The 22,397-nt window shown below is 49.7% G+C and overlaps 1 protein-coding gene across 1 annotated transcript in view; it reads right to left on the bottom strand.

Moving 5' to 3' along the window:
- Nucleotides 1-20,898, bottom strand: part of LOC125515901 (uncharacterized) — a 44,826-nt gene extending 23,928 nt beyond the window's left edge. The window contains exons 1-4 of the mRNA XM_087527886.1: nt 20,856-20,898; nt 18,900-19,297; nt 18,701-18,836; nt 18,481-18,615 (exon numbers count right to left, since the gene is read on the bottom strand). Of these exons, the coding sequence (XP_087384012.1) occupies nt 18,481-18,615; nt 18,701-18,836; nt 18,900-19,297; nt 20,856-20,898 (712 nt within the window). The remainder of the gene's footprint in view (nt 1-18,480; nt 18,616-18,700; nt 18,837-18,899; nt 19,298-20,855) is intronic.
- Nucleotides 20,899-22,397: the final 1,499 nt, after the last annotated feature.

Genomic DNA, 22,397 nt, shown 5'->3' with positions numbered 1-22,397 from the left:
GGGGGTAACGTCCGCGTCGGGTCGACACGGAGGGAATCTTGCGGCGGGTTTCGCCCGGACCTTGTTCCGAAGTGTTCCTATGGGCTGACCTACCACAATCGGGTGGAGAGGTCCATTGGTCAAAACCCGTCCGACGAAAGTCGAAGGGTTAGATCTCCTGGTCAATCGCTGCAGGGTTTGGCGGGACGAGGGCCTTGGGGTGTAGAAATGCCACTGGAGCATCGCGCGGGGCCCTCATACATGCCTTAAGGTGTGGTGGCATGTCTGAAGAGGTAGCATGCGGCTCCGGGGTGTGGCCCCCCTCACGGACGATGATGACATGGTATAGTAAACATTTTGCGATAACGGTGCGGCGTGAATATTATTGAATACTCTCGGAGCGCGATAAAATCATGATTTTCTTACACGGCGTGAGCACATGTGATATAGTACGGATGGTAATTTTTCATAATTTTTGGTGATGCAGAAGTATCTGAACACTTCCCTCTACGCGGATTGCTCTTGCCTGTCTACCATTGTGGCCGGCGGCCTCCGGGGGCTAGCCATGCCGCCAAATCTTGCGTCGGGGCCTCTCACATGTCTAGAAGTGTGGTGGCGGGTGCCAACACCCGGCACACGTCTTCGGAGTGTGACCCCTTCACGGACGGCGGCGCCGCCGGCACCTGGAGGGGGGAAACGGCCGTGTCGGGTCGACACTAAGGGAATCTTGCAGTGGGTTTGGCCCGGACCTTGTTCCGAAGTGTTCCTATGGACTAACCTACCACAACCGGGTGGAGAGGTCCATTAGTCAAAGCCCGTCTGGTGAAAGTTAAAGGGTAAGATCTCCTGGTCAACCGCTTCAGGGTTGGGCGGGATAGGGGCCTTGGGGGGTAGCAATGCCACCGGATCATTACACGGGGCCCTCATAGACGCCTTAAGGTGTGGCGGTGGCATGTCTGAGGAGGCAGCACACGGCTCCGGGTGTGGCCCCCCTCAAAGACAGCGATGACAGGGTATAGTAAACGTTCTGCGATAACGGTGCGGCATGAATATTATTTAACACTCGGAGCGCGATAAAATCATGATTTTCTTACACGGCGTGGGCACATGTGATATAGGACGGATGGTAATTTTTCATAATTTTTTTATGATGCAGAAATATCTGAACACTTTATGCGGCGTGGGCACTTTATGCGGATTGATCTTCGCGTGTCTACGATTGTGACCGGCGGCTTCCGGGGGCTAGACATGCCGCCAAATCTTGCATTGGGGCCTCTTAGACGTCTAGAAGTGTGGTGACGGGTGCAAACACGAGGCACGCGTCTTCGGAGTGTGACCCCCTTCACGGATGGCGCCGCCGCTGGCACCTGGAGGGGGGAAACGGCCGCGTCCGGTCGACACGGAGGGAATCTTGCGGTGGGTTTGGCGCGGACCTTTGTTCCGAAGTGTTTCTATGGGCTGACCTACCACAACTAGGTGGAGAGGTCCGTTGGTCAAAGCCCTTCCTGCGAAAGTCAAAGGGTTAGATCTCCTGGTCAACCGCTCCAGGGGTTTGGCGGGACGGGGGCCTTGTGGGGTAGCAATGCTACCGGAGCATCGTGCGGGGCCCTCATACATGTCTTAAGGTGTGGTGGCATGTCTGAAGAGGTAGCACGCAGCTCCTGGGTGTAGCCCCCCTCACGGACGATGATGACACGGTATAGTAAACGTTCTGCGGTAACGGTGCAGCGTGAATATTATTGAATACTCGGAGCATGATAAAATCATGATTTTCTTACACGGCATGGGCACATGTGATATAGGACGGATGGTAATTTTTCATAATTTCTGGTGATGCAGAAGTATCTGAACACTTCCCTCTACGCGGATTGCTCTTGCATGTCTACGATTGTGGCCGGCGGCCTTCGGGGGCTAGCCATGCCGCCAAATCTTGTGCTGGGGCCTCTTACATGTCTAGAAGTGTGGTGGCGGGTGCCAACACCTAGCACGCGTCTTCGAAGTGTGACCCCCTTCACGGACGGCGCCGCCGCCGGCACCTCACTAGTGCAGAACCGGGCAATAGCACCGGTTTGTAAGGCCCTTCAGTGCCGGTTTCGGAACCGGCACTAACATTTCGGCACTAAAGGCCCCCCCCCCTTTAGTACCGGTTCAGCACGAACCGGTGCTAAAGGGCAACCACGTGGCACGAGCCAGCTCCGGGGGCCGGGAGCCCTTTAGTACCGGTTGGTAACACCAACCGGTACTAAAATGTTTGGGGGATTTTTGGTTTTATGATTTCTTTTTCATTTAATTTTGTGTTTTCCATTTTAATTCTTTTTCGTTTGCTGGTATTTTACGGTACTACACTTTGTACACGTTATGCATATATATATAAATAGAATTTCTAGTAGAACCAATCATATATATATCATCAATGTCTCACAAACCACCATATTAATTTACACATATACACATGTATAGCTATATACAATTTCTCCTACATATGCATGTTGCCTTCGGAGCCAGTGGCATTAGCCTAATTGGTGCCTTCGGAGCACGATGACAATTGGAAGTGGTTCATGACCTGTTCGATGGGGGCGGTAGCGGGTAATAGTATTCTCCCTTCGGATTTATGACCTGGTCGAGCAAAAATCCCGCTATTTCCTCTTGAAGTGCTTCTACGCGCTCCGTTTCTAGGAGCTTGTCCCGCACCTCTTTGAACTGTTAAGAAGGAGATCAATATGCATGTGTATTAGTTGTGTGACTAGATATCGATAATGGTGTAAAAATTGTGAATAGTGTTCTGACAAGCGTACCCATTCCCATCTTTGAGATCTGCTCCTTTCGGACGCCATCATGCGAATGTTCTCGCAAACGCAGTATGCACACAGATTAGTCCCCTGCGCCTGCTTCAGGGCCTTTATTACGAGAATGGAATTTAATTTGATCAGATAATAATTAATCAAGCATGATAATTAAAGAGATGGCAGCTAGCTAGCTAGTACTACTTAATTACTTACCTTGGATCGAAACCATTTCAGCTGTGGTTTCCATTCGCCTTCCGTGACGCTGATGAACCTTGCCCAAGCCCTGCCCGCCGACAAAGAAAATGAATAAAGGGGTTATTAAATAGTTCATATCATGAAATGACGAACTAAATAGGCCGAGATATATAGTTAATAATGATTGAAATTACCTGTTGACTATCCCATACAAGATGTTGTAGTCACTATTTGCTTTGAGTAGCGAGTCCAGTATTTCAACTGTTCTGGCGTCAACTTTAATGATACACAAGATCCAGTGAAATCTGCATGCACACACGTTTGCATGTCTTAATTAAGCGGGCATATGTAAGCAAAAACATGTAGCTAGCTAGTAGGAAAAAACAGAGAATTTGTAGTACAAGAAACTGTGACTCACTCGAAGTTGTAAGGAAGTAGTATATCTTCGTTGTATTTGAGGCGCTTCAAGAACTCTAGCATGCTGTCCTCTACCTGCTTTTCATAATACTTGCTTATTTTCCATGTGTATTGATTAACGGTGTTTGGGTCAATGAACCCAATGCCATAGCGTCCACCTTTTCTCATTTCATACATCTTCATCCTGCATAATACCACAGAAAAGAATATAGTGAGGATAATTACAGGTAATGATTGATCAAAAGGATCACTACAGCTAGCTTGAGACTTAAATTACAGAAAGAAATCACTTACAGACAATAGCAACTGACGATAGATTTGTCGAGTGCGTCTTGATTGTATAACTGAAACAGTTCAGAATACTCAACGGCCACAACTTTCTCATGGTAGTAATGATCCTTCTTGACATACACCATGAGGGACTCTCGATCGGATCTCTTGATAATGTCCATGTACCATTGATGCAATTCATACATTCTCGTTGGGAGCTTCTTGACATCTTCTGGCTCGACCAAAGGTTGGCCCCAGACATATTTCCGTTTTATTTCCTCCTCTGTAATCCCAGGCATGTCCTCGATCTCGAGGAGTTGTCCAACAGTGATCTTGAGTTCTTCAGCCTGCATTATATGCTCCTGGGTTATTACCACATCGCCCACCTCGGGAACGTAAACTGTTTGGCCACAATAATATTGGGCGCGCGTACTGTCACGTGTTGTTGGCGGCACAACAAGCGGGGGGGGGGGGGGGGGTCGATTGCGCCGCCTGTTCTCCCAGCTGGGCAACGGTTTTCCCGCATTTTTTGACAGCTGCTTGTTGTTTGCTCGAGCTCGAGCTCGCCTCCTTCTGTAGACGTTGTCGATGTAACTTCCTGATGTGGCGCTCATAGTCTGTGTCAACAGGCTTAGGAGCTGGTGGTTGAGCCATACGAATGAAGTGGTCAACTACTTCCACATGCACTTTATCCCTTGGCGGCGGTGGTGGTTTCGGTCCAAAATGGGCGTCGACTTCTGCCCGCACTATGGCATTGGTTTGCTCCTCGGTCCTGTCGTAAGCCCTCACAGGAAGAGGAGTAGTGAGGTTTGGACCATATTTATATCGCTTGCCTCCGCCTGTACTTCCTGTACCATGACCTCGACTGGTACCGCTACGCACCATAGCTGCGGGGTGTCTCTTCTGCGATTGCTGAGGCGGCGGAGACGGCTGACGGGGCTGAGTTGGACGAGGAGGAGTGGCCTGAAGCTGTGCCGGACTTGGAGGATGAGTGGCCTGAGGTTGTGCCGGACTTGGAGGAGGAGTGGACGTCTGACGCTGTGTCGGACTTGGAGGAGGAGTGGCTTGACACTTTGCCGGACTTGGAGGAGGAGGAGTGGCCTCACGCGTTGGTGGACTTGGAGGAGCGGGAGTCTGTTGACTCGGTGGCGGACTTCGACGAGGAATCGGGTGACGCGGTGTCGGTGGCCTTCGAAAAATGATGCAATCCTTTCTCCATAGGATGATACGATGTTTGGCATCTCCGAGTGTGTGCTCCTCATCACCTCCAGGAATGTCAAGCTCTAGCCCCGAATATTGGTCCACCACCTCATCAACCAAGACACGAGCATAGCCCGCTGGAATCGGGTTGCAATGGAAGGTTGCCTCGGGGGAATTTGAAAAAGCAACGGCGTCCGCCACCTTCATGGATATGTTCTTCATTTTGATGTGTAGCTCGCAGTTAGTGTTCTCCGTGATGTCATCCACGGGGTATCTATCCAGCACTACTGCGTTGCCCGGGGCGGAACCCATGCTGCTTCTCGGCATGGATGGGGCGGTGGTATCCAATGCTGGATCATCCTCTAGCTGCTGCAGCTGCTGAGACCCCCTCTGCTGGCTAAGTGAGTCGATCTGCTCCTGCTGCCGCTGGAATTTAGCTGCCAATTCCGCTTGACTTGCTTCTAGGCCTTGAAGGCGTTCATAGTCGAGCTTCCTTTGCTCCTCCTCCATCTTCCTCTTCTTCTCCTCCGCAATCTTCTTTCTCGCACGGGTTCTGTAGTCGGCGTTCCAATCCGAAAACCCCTCATACCACGGAATAGCGCCCTTGCCTCGTGTTCTTCCCGGGTGTTCAGGATTTCCCAGGGCACGCGTAAGCTCGTCGTTCTCTCTGTTGGGCTGGAACACCCCCGATCGAGCCTCTTCTATTGCAACAAGTAGCGCATCGTCGGCTCCGTTCAGACATGCCTTCGTCGAAACATTGCCTGTCTTCGGGTCCAACTCCCCCCATGCGCATAGAACCAAGTCCTGCACCTGGGGGGCCAGCTCTTAGTAACTGGAGTGACACCTGCATCCTCCATCTCTTTCTCAGACTTATCCCATGTAGGCATTGCCACCGCGTAGCCACCTGGCCCCAGCTTATGGAACTTATCCTTCTTTTCGACATTCTTCTTGTTTATTCTCGACCGTTCCTTAGCTAATTCTGAATCCTTGAATTTCATGAAATCGTCCCAATGAGCACTTTGATTCTCTAGTATCCCCTCGAATACTGGAGTCTTCCTTCCTCCCTTGACGTACTTCTCCCACGTCATTCTCTTGTGGTTCTTGAATGCAACCGCCATCTTCCTAAAAGCAGCATCCTTGACTTTCCGCACGTCTGCTTCTGTGAAATTATCTGGTAGGGTGAAATGTTCCATGAGAGTATCCCAAAGCAGATTTTTTTGATTCTCGTCGACAAAAGTAACATCTGGACGTGGATTTGCCGGCTTTCTCCATTCTTGAAGGGAGATCGGGAGTTGGTCCTTCACAAGAACTCCGCATTGACAAACGAACTTGTCCGCAATCTTCTTAGGCGCTAATGGTTCGCCATTAGGTTTGAATGCCTCGATATTGTACTTTACGCCCTCCTTCAACTTTTTATTCGGGCCTCGTTTTGTCCTTTTGCCTGAAGATTTGCTCGATCCGGATGGCTGAAAGAAGAAAGATCGATTCGTTAATATATCTTCAACTCATTTAAAACATGCGATGATCACCAGATTCCTGCTTATATAAATATATATACCTCGCCGGTGTTTGTTGTTTCAGGATCAACATGTTCTTCGTCGTAGTTCATGACTTCATCTTCTCGGTCGTCGCGATCGAATATCATATCACCCTCTCCGGTGTTGTTTAGAAATTCGGAGCTGTCAAAATCTTCTTCATTCTGATCATCATCTGGCCCGCGTATGATATCGAACATGGTCTGTTCTCTCTCTCTGTCGGTATTGTCCGCCATAGCTTTTATTTAACTATGCCAAAAGAAATATAAAACAATTTAGTATAATCTCGAATAATAGATATAATCTCGAATACATCGTCTCGAACAATAGATATAATCTCGAATACATCATCTCGAATAATAGATATAATATTGAATACATCACTAGCTAGCTAGCTAGCAAGCTAATAAAGATCGAATACTACAGAGTAATCTAGGCCACTCGCGGTTCCTGAGGTGCGGGCGATGGACACCCAAAGAGAAGGAACCATCACTGGATCATAGCTCGGGTGATCTCCCCAAAGAACCTGCCAGGTATTAGAGAACCTGACGTCCATAGCAGCCATGTAGCGATGGACGTGCTCGTCCTCCTCCCTGACATGGCGACGTACCACCTCCGGCGGGGCCGGCTCCCTCCGCACCGAAAGTGGCCCACGCGAATGCCACCAAAGGAGATGAGGGTCGACGACGGGACCCGGGGCCGGGTTCCTCACCAAGCGTCGCGCCCCTGAAGGTAGCACCTCCCAGTGCCAGCCCGGCGGAGCCCAGTCCCGGACATGGGTCCTCTGAAGCAGGACGTCGTCGCGGACGTGTCGACGGCGAGGATGCGGGCCGGGCATCGTCGACAACAAAATACTATATGCCGCAAAAGTAAAGTAACATTTTTTAACTGATGGATTGTGATGATTTCATATATGCAAATTCTAAATTTTATAACTAAAAATATAAGAAACTAAAAAAACATCGATCATCGTCTAACAATTTGAAATTAATCTAATTCATCTAGCTAGCTAAAACTAACATTTCCAAAATTTCTAACATTTCTATATAACTAACATTTCTATAACATTTGACATTATATATATTATAACTAACATTTCTACATACTATTTGACATTAATCTAATCTAATTCATTAATTCATCTAAAACTTTGTATGAAAAACAGAAAAATAGAAAAAACTAAAAGCTAAAAACAGAAAAATTGTGTGTGTGTGCGCGTCTAGTGTGTGTGTAGTGTGTGTGTGTGTGTGTGCATGTAGTGTGTGTGTGTGCGCGCGCGTGTGGGTGCGCTACGGTCGGCGCCGGCGCCGGTGTGCGCTACGATCGATTAGAGGGAGGAGAGGGGCCGGGGGAGGGGCTCACAGCGCGCGCGGGCAAGGTCGAGGCGACGGCGACGGCGAGGGCGAGGTCGATCCAAAGGCGACGGCGACGGCGAAGCGAGGGGATCGGCGACCGGGACGGCGACGGGGGTGCCGCGGAGTCGACGGGGACGACGCGATGAGGACGGGGGCGTCGCGGAGTCGACGGGGACGGCGACGGCGCGGGACGGGGCGGCGGCAGAGAGAAGTGGAAGATGAGAAACTGAAAATTTTCGAAGTGTTTCTTATATAGGGGACACCTTTAGTACCGGTTGGAGCCACCAACCGGTACTAAAGGCCTGTTTTGGCCATGCCAAGAGGGGGGAAGCACCCCCCTTTAGTACCGGTTCCTGGCTCCAACCGGTACTAAAGGCCCCCCCTTTAGTACCGGTTGGTGCCACGACCCGGTACTAAAGGGGGTGCGCTGCCAGGCGAGGGGCGCAGAAGTTTAGTCCCACCTCGCTAGCCGAAGGGCGCTCACACCTGCTTATAAGCCCCGCTGTCGCTGCTGTCTCGAGCTCCTCTCTAAAGCAGGCCTTCTGGGCCTACCTCTGCTACTCTGCCCTATGGGGCCTATTGGGCTTGCGGGCCTGCATCCTGGACCAACAACAGGTTGGGTTTCTAGTCGTATGCAGGCCGCTGTGGCCCGGTAGGTGGGCTTTTTTCATTTAGTTTTTTCTTTTCTGCTTTATTTATTTTGTTTTATTTATTTTTAGTTGTTTTTTGCTGTATTTAGAGTTTCTTTGTGAATATTTTTGATAGTTTTTAGAAACTTTCAGTTAGTGCCGGTAGTTTTTAAATTTGAATAGTTTAAATTTTGAATTATTTGAAATTTGTGTGAATCACTAGTTTGTGAATAACTTAACTTTAAAAATACATTTTCCAGTGATTCTTTTTTCTTATGTTTAATATTAGTGTGTTTTATCATTATATTCAATTTGGTAATGCTTAAGTTATTTAAAAATGAAATGCCTTTGTAACGGATGAGTTTTCATCCGAAACCTTGATACTTCGAAACAGATTGTCCATTTTGTACACGAAGTGCATCCAGTTTTTGCGGTAACCCTCTCTACTTTTTTGCACATGCTATGTGGGTGAAATTATGATACCATGCCAACTTTCATCCTTTTCTGAGTTCATTTGAAATGCTTTTCAATTTCAGGGTCATTTAGCTGAAAAAAATCAATAAATGCATGAAAGAATTTGCTTGTACATAAAATTTCTTCGCGTTTCAAATGCCAAAACACATAACTAGCTACCCTAACTATTACAGAGATTCCCTCCTGGGTGTGAAACACAGAAGAAAGTGATGATAGTTAAGCCGATCACATCCCAGATCTTTGGGTGTGAAACTTTTTCTTCGCGTGTGTCCCTTTGCGTCGTAGCCATGGAAAATCTTCATCATTTAACGGGATGCTCGGGTCAATATTCACTGTGAATGGAGCAATTTCATCAAACTTTTCATAATCTTCTGACTTGTCTGTCTTGTCATCCACTCCCACGATGTTTCTCTTCCCGGAAAGAACTATGTGCCGCTTTGACTCATCGTACGATGCATTCGCTTCCTTATCTTTTCTTTTTCTTGGCTTGGTAGACATGTCCTTCACATAGAAAACCTATGCCACATCATTGGCTAGGACGAATGGTTCGTCTGCATACGCAAGATTGTTGAGATCCACTGTTGTCATTCCGTACTGCGGGTCTTCCGTTACCCCGCCTCGTGTCATATTGACCCATTTGCACCGAAACAAAGGGACCTTCAAACCACGTCGATAGTCAAGTTCCCATATGTCCTGTATATAACCATAATATGTTTCCTTTCCCGTCTTGGTTTCTGCATCAAAGCGGACACCACTGTTTTGGTTGGTGCTCTTCTTATCTTGGGCGATCGTGTAAAATGTATTACCATTTATCTCGTACCCTTTGAAAGTCATTATATTCGAAGATGGTAACTGGGACAGCAAGTACATGTCATCTTCAATAGAGGTGTCATGCATGGTACGTGCTTGCAACCAGCTGGCGAAACTCCTGGTTTGTTCACGTGTAATCCAGTCATCAGACCGCTCCGGGTGTTTGGAGCGTAGCAAATTCTTGTGTTCATCCATATACGGAGCCACCAAGGCGGAATTCTGTAGAACTGTGTAGTGTGCTTCAGTGAGAGAATGTCCGTCCATACATATTATTTGTTCCCCTCCTAGCGTGCCTTTTCCATCCAGTCTGCCCTTATGCCGCGATTCAGGAACACCAATCGGCTTAAGGTCAGGAATAAAGTCAATACAAAACTCAATGACCTCCTCATTTTGACGGCCCTTGGAGATGCTTCCTTCTGGCCTAGCACGGTTATGAACATATTTCTTTAAGACTCCCATGAACCTCTCAAAGGGGAACATATTGTGTAGACATACAGGACCCAAAACGTTAATCTCTTCGCATAGGTGAACTAGGACGTGCGTCATGATGTTGAAGAAGGATGGTGGGAACACCAACTCGAAACTGACAAGACATTGCACCAAATCATTCTGTAACCTTGGTATGATTTCTGGATCGATTACCTTCTAAGAGATTGCATTGAGAAATGCACATAGCTTCACAATGGCTAATCGAACGTTTTCCGGTAGAAGCCCCCTCAATGCAATCGGAAGTAGTTGCGTCATAATCACGTGGCAGTCATGAGACTTTAGGTTCTGGAACTTTTTCTCTGCCATGTTTATTATTCCCTTTATATTCGACGAGAAGCCAGACGGTACCTTAATACTGAGCAGGCATTCAAAGAAGATTTCCTTCTCTTCTTTGGTAAGAGCATAGCTTGCATGACCCTGATGTATGCCGTCTTTTCCGTGCATATGTTGCTGGTCCTCCCGTGCCTCAGGTGTATCTTTTGTCTTCCCATACACGCCCAAGAAGCCAAGCAGGGTCACACAAAGATTCTTCGTCACGTGCATCACGTCGATTGCGGAGCGGACCTCGAGGTCTTTCCAATAGGGCAGGTCCCAAAATATAGATTTCTTCTTCCACATGGGTGCGCGTCCGTCAGCGTCATTCGGAACAGGTTGTCCACCAGGACCCTTTCCAAAGACCACCTTCAAATCATTGACCATATCATGTACATCAGCACCAGTACGGTGGCGAGGCTTCGTCCGGTGATCCGCCTCACCTTTGAAATGCTTGCCTTTCTTTCTTACGGGATGCCTGCTCGGAAGAAATCGACGATGTCCCAGGTACACATTCTTATTAGCCAAATATATACTGCCAGTACCGTCCAAACAGTGCGTGCATGCGCGGTATCCCTTGTTTGTCTGTCCTGAAAGGTTACTGAGAGCAGGCCAATCATTGATGGTCACGAACAGCAACGCCTTTAGGTCAAATTATTCCCCCATGTGCTCATCCCACGCACGTACACCTGTTCCATTCCACAGTTGTAAGAGTTCTTCAACTAATGGCCTTAGGTACACATCAATGTCGTTGCCGAGTTTCTTAGGGCCTTGGATGAGCACTGGCATCATAATGAACTTCCGCTTCATGCACAACCAAGGAGGAAGGTTATACAAACATAGAGTCACAGGCCAGGTGCTATGGTTGCTACTCTGCTCCCCAAAAGGATTAATGCCATCTGCGCTTAGACCAAACCATACGCTCCTTGCGTCATCTGCAAACTCCTTCCCGTACTTTCTTTCGATTTTTCTCCACTGCGACCCGTCAGCGGGTACTCTCAACTTTCCGTCTTTCTTACGGTCTTCTCTGTGCCATCGCATCGCCTTGGCATGCTCTTTGTTTCGGGCAATTCGTTGTCCTTTGGAAGCATATCCTTTATCATTACCAGCAACTTTCCAAATCCCCTGTCAGATACACCATTCTCTGCCTTCCATTGCAGCAATTCCAGTGTGGTGCCCAGCTTTTTCTTGTCACCTACGCAATTCGGGTACAACAATTTTTTGTGATCCTCTAACATGCGCTACAACTTCTTCTTCTCCAAATCACTTGCGCAGTTTCTCTTTGCATCGGCAATGGCCCGACCTAGATCATCAACGGGCTCATCTGATGCCTCTTCTTCAGCTTCTTCCCGCATTGCCGGCTCAGCTTCTTCCCGCATTACCGGCTCAGCTTCTTCCCCCATTGTTGTATCATCGTATTCAGGGAACCCATGGCTAGGATAGTTGTCGTCGTCCTCTTCTTCTTCATTGTCTTCCATCATAACCCCTCTTTCTCCGTGCTTGGTCCAAACATTATAATGGGGCATGAAACCGGTCTTAAACAGGTGGACGTGAATGGTTCTTGACGTAGAGTAATTGTGACCATTCTTACAGCGAGCACATGGACAAGGCATAAAACCATCCGCCCGCTTGTTTGCCTCAGCCGCAAGCAGAAAAGTACGCACGCCCTCAACGAACTGGGGAGAGCATCGGTCATCGTACATCCATTGCCGGCTCATCTTCATTACACAACACCGAATAGACCAAATTAATACAAGTTCATACATAAAGTTCATACAACACTTAAATGCAACAAACAAATAACTCTCTAGCTAAAGCATTTAAATGCAACAACAAATACGATCAAGATCGCAACTAAGGTAACAATGGATCCAACAGCATAATGATACCAAGCCTCACTATCGATGGCATATTTTCTAATCTTTCTAATCTTCAAGCGCATTTTCTCCATCTTGATCTTGTGATCATCAACGACATCAGCAACATGCAACTCCAATTCCATCTTCTCCCCCTCAATTCTTTTCAATTTTTCTTTCAAGTACTCGTTTTCTCTTTCAACTAAATTTAACCTCTCGGCAATAGGGTCGGTTGGAATTTCCAGTTCAGATACCTCCTAGAAAAAATTTCTATGTCAACTTGATGGGCATAATTTGTCATAAAAACGAAATGCAACTAGTTTTAAAAGAGAATATACATACCACATCCGAATCATAACAACGACTAGGGCCGACGGGGACGGATATCAAAACCATGGCACTATATGTATAACAAACAACGTACGGGTAAGATAATTATACGAGTAACTATATATCCAAATCACACAAACATCAATTTTTATATAAAATTTCAGCGACGGGACGGTGCGGGCGATCGACGGTGGCTACGATGGAGATTTAGAAGGCACTAAGTAAACCACACCTACATATGCAAACTAAGTGTTATTTTTGACCTCAAATTGCATATAAATCAAATACTAGCACATATATATATATCCTCCCAAATTACTAAACTCACAAATTAATCACTATATAAACCAATGCAAGAGCTAATCTAGCAATGAGAGATGAAAGGACAAAGTTGCTAACCTTTGTGATCATTTGAATGGATGAGGGCCTTCAAATCTTGACAAATTTTGGGCAAATTTTGTGATGAACTCGAGAGGAAGAAGGGAAGAACAGAGGAGAGGGCCGGAGAGGGGAAAGGGGGAAGAACAGAGTGCTGGTGGACGAAGGGTTTATATAGGACGACCTTTAGTACTGGTTCGTGGCACGAACCGGTACTAAAGGTGCTGGAGGGGCCCCACTCTGACAACATCCTGCCACCACTCTCATTAGTACCGGTTCGTAGCACGAACCGGTGCTAAAGGTTCGCCACGAACCGGTACTAATGAAAGCGGCCCGGCTATCCGTTGGAACCGACACTAATGAACCGGCACTAATGTGCTTCACGTTTGACCATTTTTCTACTAGTGCCTAGAGGGGGGTAACGGCCGCGTCGGGTCGACATGAAGGGAATCTTGCGGTGGTTTTGGCCCGGACCTTGTTCCGAAATGTTCGTATGGGCTGACCTACCACAACAGGGTGGGGAGGTCCGTTGGTCAAAGCTCGTCTGGTGAAAGTCAAAGGGTTAGATCTCCTGGTCAACTACTGCAGGGTTTGGCGGGACAGGGCCTTGGAGGGTAGCAATGCCACAGGAGCATCGTGCGGGGCCCTCATACATGCCTTAAGGTGTGGTGGCATGTCTGAAGAGGTAGCACGCGACTCCGGGGTGTGGCCCCCCTCACGGACGACGATGACACGGTATAGTAAACGTTCCGCGGTAACGGTGCGGCGTGAATATTATTGAATACTTGGAGCACGATAAAATCATGATTTTCATACATGCCGTGGAAACATGTGATATAGGATGGATGGTAATTTTTCATAATTTTGGTGATGCAGAAGTATCTGAACACTTCCCTCCACGCGGATTGTTGTTGCGTGTCTACGATTGTGGCCGGCGGCCTTCGGAGGCTAGCCAAGACGCCAAATCTTGCGTCGGGGTCTCTTACATGTCTAGAAGTGTGGTGGCGGGTGTCAACACCCGGCACACATCATCGGACTATGACCCCCTTCACGGACGGCGCCGCCGCCGGCACCTGGAGGAGGGTAACGTCCGCGTCGGGTCGACACGGAGGGAATCTTGCGGCGGGTTTGGCCCGGACCTTGTTCCGAAGTGTTCCTATGGACTGACCTACCACAATCGGGTGGAGAGGTCCATTGGTCAAAACCCGTCCGACGAAAGTCAAAGGGTTAGATCTCCTGGTCAATCGCTGCAGGGTTTGGCGGGACGAGGGCCTTGGGGTGTAGCAATGCCACTGGAGCATCGCGCAGGGCCCTCATACATGCCTTAAGGTGTGGTGGCATGTCTGAAGAGGTAGCATGCGGCTCCGGGGTGTGGCCCCTCTCACGGACGACGATGACATGGTATAGTAAACATTTTGCGGTAACGGTGCGGCGTGAATATTATTGAATACTCTCGGAGCGCGATAAAATCATGATTTTCTTACACGGTGTGAGCACATGTGATATAGTACGGATGGTAATTTTTCATAATTTTTGGTGATGCAGAAGTATCTGAACACTTCCCTCTACGCGGATTGCTCTTGCCTGTCTACCATTGTGGCCGGCGGCCTCCGGGGGCTAGCCATGCCGCCAAATCTTGCGTCGGGGCCTCTCACATGTCTAGAAGTGTGGTGGCGGGTGCCAACACCCGGCACACGTCTTCGGAGTGTGACCCCTTCACGGACGGCGGCGCCGCCGGCACCTGGAGGGGGGAAACGGCCGTGTCGGGTCGACACTAAGGGAATCTTGCAGTGGGTTTGGCCCGGACCTTGTTCCGAAGTGTTCCTATGGACTAACCTACCACAACCGGGTGGAGAGGTCCATTAGTCAAAGCCCGTCTGGTGAAAGTTAAAGGGTAAGATCTCCTGGTCAACCGCTTCAGGGTTGGGCGGGATAGGGGCCTTGGGGGGTAGCAATGCCACCGGATCATTACATGGGGCCCTCATACACGCCTTAAGGTGTTGCGGTGGCATGTCTGAGGAGGCAGCACACGGCTCCGGGTGTGGCCCCCCTCAAAGACAGCGATGACAGGGTATAGTAAACGTTCTGCGATAACGGTGCGGCATGATTATTATTGAACACTCGGAGCGCGATAAAATCATGATTTTCTTACACGGCGTGGGCACATGTGATATAGGACGGATGGTAATTTTTCATAATTTTTTATGATGCAGAAATATCTGAACACTTTATGCGGCGTGGGCACTTTATGCGGATTGATCTTCGCGTGTCTACGATTGTGACCGGCGGCTTCCGGGGGCTAGCCATGCCGCCAAATCTTGCATTGGGGCCTCTTAGACGTCTAGAAGTGTGGTGGCGGGTACGCTAGGGTGTCGAAAGAGTCATGAAAATATTAAAGTGGCGTTAAATTAAGAATTTCACAAATAAAATCCATGAAAACTAGTTTTCAAAAAATAGTTTAGAATAATAATACTAATTAAGTAGTAAATATAAATGCAATGAAAACCATCTTAAACTAATTTCACACAAATGTTACGCGTCGAAAAAAATGCATAAAAATATAAGCCTAGTGCTTTCATCGGGCACACGGCTTATATATCCTATAAGCCGAGTGCCTGCTTCGGACACACGGCTTATATGTCCTATAAGCCGAGTGCTTGTTTTGGCACACGGCTTATAGGCTGCTCCGTGACGGCACCGTCAACCACTGCCGTTGCAGACACGTGGCAGATGTCTTTGCCGAGTGTGTGAGCCGGGTGCCTTTTCCCATAGATATCGTGTGTTTCATATAAGCCGTGAGCTTTTTTGCGAAACTTGGCTTATAGATGACCATAAGCCGAGTTCCTCGTATTTACCGGGTGTTTTTTTCTCGAGACTCGGCTTAGAGGAACATAAGTCGGGTGCCCGAAAAAAAGCACTCGGTCTATAGGCTAAGGGCATCTCCAGCCGCGCCCCCAGGATGGCCTCCCCAGGCGTTTTTTTGCGCCGGTGCTGAAAAATCGGCCCAGTCGCGCCCCCAGGAGCCCGATTTTCGCCGGCTTGGGCCGAAAACAGCGCCGGCGGACCCAGGCCGAACCCGGCGCGCTGGGGGGCGCCCGGGGGCGCCGGGGCGAACTATTTTGGCGCGAAACAGCCGCGGGCCCGCCGCGTCAGCGACTCTACTCTCTTCTCGGCCCTTCGTCGTCCTCATCGCCTCGTTTCCTGCGGCGAATCAATGCCAAAGCTGCCGCGCCGGTCAGCCTGCGCCATTGATGCCTCACGGGCGGCGCAGTGAAGACCGGATGACGCGCGTCCCTCGCCCTCCCTCGCCCACCACGCGTACTCACGGCGGCTCGCGCACGGGCGGCGCCTCGGTCTATATAAGACGCGCCCCAGAGCACTCGGCGACTCGTACTCTCTCGCTGTCGCCGTTCCTCCCTCGCCTCTCTCTCGCCGTCGTCGTTCTTCCTTCTCCTCTCCCTCGCCGTCTCCAGCACCCATGGCCGAGCGCTTCCCAGGCGATGGCGCGGCGGCGAACGGCTTCGGCCGCCGCCATCTTCACGAGAGCGAGGCTCGCCTCCTTTTCGAGGCCGAGTACCCGGTCCCGCCGGACATGCGGGTACCCGGGGCGTGGAGGATCAGCGCCGGCGGCGTGCCGGTGCCCCCGATACCCACCGGCGTGGCGCAGCGTGCGGAGATCGCACGCATCCGCTTGTCCCTGCCGCGTGCGGCGAGGGAGGGGCCACGGTACGTCCCCGACAGCCCGCTCTGGGAGCCCTACTTCCGCCGCCGTCACGCCGAGCAGCTCGAGGCCACCAACAGCGTCGAGCCCTCCGGCAGGCTCAACGCTGTTGGCCGGCGTCGGTGGTGGGGCGTGCCCGGGCGCACGTTGGAGGCCGTCCTCGAGTACATCGAGGGTGGCAACACGCCGCGCCTCGAGTACCCCGCTCCCCCGTCCTTCACGCACCGCCGGGGAAGCTCCTGGACCCCGAGGCGCATGAAGACCGGGGGGTCCTCCTCCTCGTCCGGTGGCTCCCCCTGCCTACACCTCCGCCCCGTCAAGCCGGAGCCCCAGGGCGCGCCTGTCAGCGCGCGCACCCGCAGCTCCGGCGTCCGCATCGGCGACAACGCCTCCCCCACCGGCCGCTTCGTCCTCATCGAGCCCAAGCCGGAGCCCAAGCCGGAGCCCGGCCTCCCCGTGGAGTATGAGGAGATAGCCCGGCGTGGCTTCTCCGACGAGGACGCCCTGCGGTGGGCGCGGGACGACTACCTCCGCACGAGATGGTCAGGCAGCGCCGGGCCCTGGAGGAGATCGCCGCCCGCAAGCGTGGGCGCGAGGACGAGCACGGCGTCATGGTCCTCAGCGACGACGACGACGACGCCCCCGGACCGTCCAACCCGCCGCGCCAACCGGGGGATGGATGCAGCAGGGACGGCGGAGGCGTCGGCGGGGGCGACGACGATAACGACGACGACGACGACAACGACGGCGGTGACTACACGCGGTTCTACCGCCTCCTCGGCATGTAGAACCGCGTGGGCGGGCGGCGAGGCGGGCGGCGAGGGAGACGGCAGGGGTAGCCCGCGGTAGTTTTTCCTTTTTTGTAAAGTATGTTTAAATTTGAACGAACTCGCCGAAGTTTGCGTTAAATTTGAATCGTGTTTGCGCCGTATTTGACTTTTTAAAAATTCCGTGGAGGGCCGCGACTGGGGGCATCACGCCCCCAGTGCGCGGTTTAGCGCCGGTGCGCCTCCAAGGGGTGATTTTTTGCCCCTCGTGAGGGGCCAACGGCTGGAGATGCCCAACACACGGGAAACCAGAATTTTCCTGTAGTGCGGGTAGATATGTCAGCCGGCCAAAATTTTCGGCCCTATTTGATTTTTTTGGCCCATTCCAGTGTCCGGCCCAGCCTGGATAGCCCTTCCCGCAAAGTAAAAGGCCTGAATAAGGCTCCAAAACCTAAACGTCATCACTTCTAGCGGCGGCGCCTTCCTCGCTCCCGATCCAGATGTGCTCGCGCCGCCGCCTCCTCTCGGCCACCGGGCGCTAGCTGACCGTTCCATATGCTTCTGTCCGGCAGCTTGGTGTAGCGACGAGTGCAAGTATGGCCATAGCTCGGCCGTCGGCCATAGGACTTGCGTGCGGCATCCGTGCGCTGCTGGCGGCCGGAACGGAACCACGAGTGAGCAGCGTGATTGGATTTTGCTGCAACTGAAGCGTATCATGCGTGCAAGCAATCAATTGCTAGTTGCAATTCTGTAAGATCCTTATTTGTTTCATTTGCTGCAGGATTTCAATTTTTGGTAGAATTTCGGTCGTTTTTCGTCCAAATTTCGCTCATTTTTTGTTCAAAAATTCAAATTTTGATTTAGTCTTTTCGTCCGGAATTTTCCGAAAAAATCCGAAATTACCGGATTTCTCCTATTTCGTCTAGGGACGGTAAAATTTGCAAAACGAAATCCAAATTCTTGGTAGTAGAGCGGCGGCGGCTCGACCTGGAGCGCCTCGACGTCCCGCGGCTCGCCCTGGAGCGCCTCGAGGTCCTGGAAGAAGTCGCCGAAGGTGGTCCCGAACATGTAGCCGCCGAACGCCTGCGCAGCTGGCGAAAGGGTGGGCGCCCCTGAACGAATTGCTCCAATTAGCCGGCAAGAACGCAAGAAATCAACACGAACTTCGGCTCGGCTGAACCTGAAACTGATCCGCACCTGAGAGAAGTGCCGCCGCTGCGGCGAAGCTTCCCGGAGAGGCACAGATCGGCGGCCTCGCCGAGATCGTCACCGCGGTAGAGCTCGTCTCCGGCGCGGTATCACCCGCGTCGGCCGTGGCCGAGGTCTTCTCCGCCTCGGGATCGTGCTCGTCGTCGGCGGCCGCGGTATTGCCCGCCTCGGCGTCCGCGGTCTCCGCCTCGGCATCGAGCTCCTCGTCGGAGGCCGCGGTCTCCGCCGCGGTATCGCCCCCCTCGGCCGCGTCGGCTGTGGTATCGTTCGCTCGCCCACAGAGCGAGTCAAGCGAGAGCTTGACGCTGTCCCCATCGAAGGAGTAGCTGGGAGTCTTCCCTCCTTCCCGTCGGTCCTTGGCCTTCCTCAGCGGCCGCGCAGTTCTCCCGCTCCTCGGAGGGCGCGGTGGCGTGGTACCCAGAGGCGGAAAAGCGGTGTCGTTGAGTAGGTCGGGCATCGGCGGGGCGGGGGCAGGGGCCGGCGAGGCGGGGGCGGGGGTCGGCGAGGAAGAGGCAGCGGCTGGGGCGGGGGCCGGCGAGGCGGGGGCGGGGGCCGGCGAGGAGGAGGAGGAGGACGCCATGGAAGCGGCCGTTGGGATTGGCGGGAGTCTGAAGGATTGGTGGGGGAGGCGGTTGGGCCGTTGGTAGGGGCCGGGTGGTGCCCTCCCGTATTTATGCACAGCGCAAGAATCACATAGCCACGGGCCGAATCCAGCGATGGAAGGGCATAACCTGCAGCCTGCACCATTTCTTCTTCACCTTCAGAACCGGAAATCATGCAATGGATGCACACCTTGCTAGGAGGAGCTGAAAACCAAATGTGCTTGGTTGCTGAATCTTCTGAGATGACACTAGACATCAACACATATATCTAAAGGAAAAAAAAGTTAAATATGTATTTGGAAAATGGTAAACGTGTATAAGATTTTTTTCCCCTTATGTATACGAAAAACGTCATTCTGTATGAGAAAAAGTAGACATCAAAACGATATCTGCAAAAACAAATCATGTATCTGAAAAATGTTAAACGTGTCTAAGAAAAATGTTTCTAATGTATATGAAAATTGTACAAATTGTATAAAAAATTAGCCATCAAAACAAATATATGAGAAACAATTGTTAAACATATATTACATATATTTGAAAAATGTTAAATGAGTATAAAATAATATTCCGACTATATGCAAAAATGTACAATCTGTATGAAAAAAATCTCAAAACATATATATTTTTAAAGTTAATCATGTATTTTAAAAATAATAAATGTGGATAAAAAGGGTTGCTGCTATATACAGAGAATGTACAATGCATATGAAAAAGGTACAAAAACAAAGAAAAACAAAGAGAAAAAGAAAAAAAAGAAAAACCGAAGAAACCGAAGCAAAACAGTTGAACATAGTGAAAAATAAAATAAAAACCCAAGAAAACCAAGAAAAATTGATGACAAACAATGGAACAATTGTGGAAACCAAGAAAAAAAGATAAAACCAAAAAAGAAACCCAAAGAAAACGAACAAAAATCTGGTGGAAGCTGACAAAGAAACAAATGAAAATCAAAGAAAAGGAAAGAAACCGAGAAAGAAACAAAGAAAACCGGTGAAAACCCTAGAAAACAGAAAAACGAAGATAAACCAGTGAAGAAAAAAATTAGCCATCAAAACAAATATATGAAAAAAATGTTAAACATATATTTGAAAAATGTTAAATGAGTATAAAATAATGTTCCAAATGTATGCAAAGAATGTACAATCTGTATGAAAAAACATCTCACAATATATATATTTTTAAAGTTAATCGTGTGTGTTAAAAATAATAATTGTGTATAAAAAAGGGTTCCTGCTATATACGGAGAATGTACAATGTGTATGAAAAAGGTATAAAAACAAAGAAAACCAAAGAGAAAAAGAAAACAGGAAAAAAAGAGAAACCAATGCAAAACAGTGGAACATAGTGAAAAATAATATAAAAACGAAAGAAAACCAAGAAAAACCGAAGCAAAAGAAATCGATGACAAACAGTGGAACAATTGTGAAAACCAAGAAAAACGATAAAACCAAAAAAGTAACCCAAAGAAAATGAAAAAAAATCCGATGGAAGCTGACAAAGAAACAAAAGAAAATGAAAGAAAACCGAGAAAGAAACAAATAAACCAGATGAAAAAGAAGAAGAAGAAGAAAAGAAAAACATTGAAAGAAACAAGGAAACACGGTGAAAAACCTAGAAAACTGAAAAATGGAGATAAACGAATGAAGAAACAAAAAAACAATGGATAAATTCAGTTGAGTGAGATATAGTCTTCACACTTGGGTGGTGGAAGTTATATTCTATATACCATTTCAGGAAAATTTAGATTCAGATGGTGCATGAGCCCGCCTGGTTCTCATGACATGCATTTTGGAAAGATGGTGCTGCTCTGAGAGAGGAAGCTGGATTCTGTTGGTGGGTGCCGTCACAATTTAAGAAATTTTCAACTTGGATGCCTCGTTGCTCCTGTGAGCGCCGACGATGTGGCGAACCCTCGCCTCAGCCTTCGGCGTCTCCTCTCTCCTGTCCTCCTCTCGCAGTTGCCGATGGGTTCCATCGGGCGAAGCGCAGAGGGCATTGGCGGCTAAGAGGCCTTCCCTCCCTCCTCGAAAGGGAGCGGTGTCGCCGGGTGCAATTGCCCATCGGGGCCACGACACTCCATGAGGGGTGCGGTGGCGGAGCAAAATGCAAGAACGCTGCAGGGGCGTGTGGGACGCGGTGGCTTGATGGCGTCGGATGTGCTCTATGTGGCGCATCTCGCTAGTGGTGGCAGATGGTGGCGCCCCTCCTACGTTTGCTAGCTGGCGTGCTGCAAGGGGGTTGGGCTCAGTGGATTGCGGCTTGCTTTGGATGGAGCTCCTTGTGGACGCGGAGAATTGAGCCGTAGCGAGCTTGGGGTTATAGCGAGCTCACTCATTCGTACTAGTAATCGTTCCACTCCCAGGCGAAAATTCACTAATAGAGAAAAAAAAGCATTTTCAACGGCCCTCAGAAGTGGTTGTGATCGAGCAGAACAAAGTTGCCTCTAATATTTCAGTGGAGGCGGCTATTTTCGCCACGGAGGGTTTGGAAATTTGAAACCGCCAATAATAATCCACGGAGGCGGTTTTGAATGCCTAACGGCCTCCGGTTCGTAAGTATTAGAGGAGGCTTTGTAGCTATATCCGCCTATGTGGTCGATCACTTCACTTATATCTATTTCCCTCATTCATCCCAGTCTTGGGTCACCCCTACATCTCAGATCCCTTGCGACGCCAACCCTCAAGCAGTTGTCGTGTTGTGTGTGCTCGCTGACTTGCTATGGCCGACCGTGGGCACGGCCACCACCGTTATAATCTCAACGAGTAAGGTTAGTGCTCCAAACCTCTACATCTCCTCCCAGTCCCCCCCCCCCCCCCCACGCACAAATCACCCACAAAAAAATTTCGACCTAGATAGATTGCAGTGCTTAATTATACAAATAGGTAGATGTCATTCATTAGTGCTACATCTATTCATTGGTACCACAACTACTAGAATTTGTACAAGATTAGCTAGATAAATTATTGTGCTACTCGTCGGAGGAGGAGATGTCGATGACATTGGACCCAAAGGCCTCGTGGTCGTGGGTGCCGACAGGCATACTCCCCATCAGGTGGTGCTTGTCATCGCCACCATCGTCG

Source organism: Triticum urartu, chromosome 6A (genome assembly GCF_056163025.1).
Source record: "Triticum urartu cultivar PI428250 chromosome 6A, HENAU_Tu73, whole genome shotgun sequence".
In the NCBI taxonomy this organism is placed as follows: Eukaryota; Viridiplantae; Streptophyta; class Magnoliopsida; order Poales; family Poaceae; genus Triticum; species Triticum urartu.
This window is presented reverse-complemented; position numbering and strand designations above follow the sequence as displayed.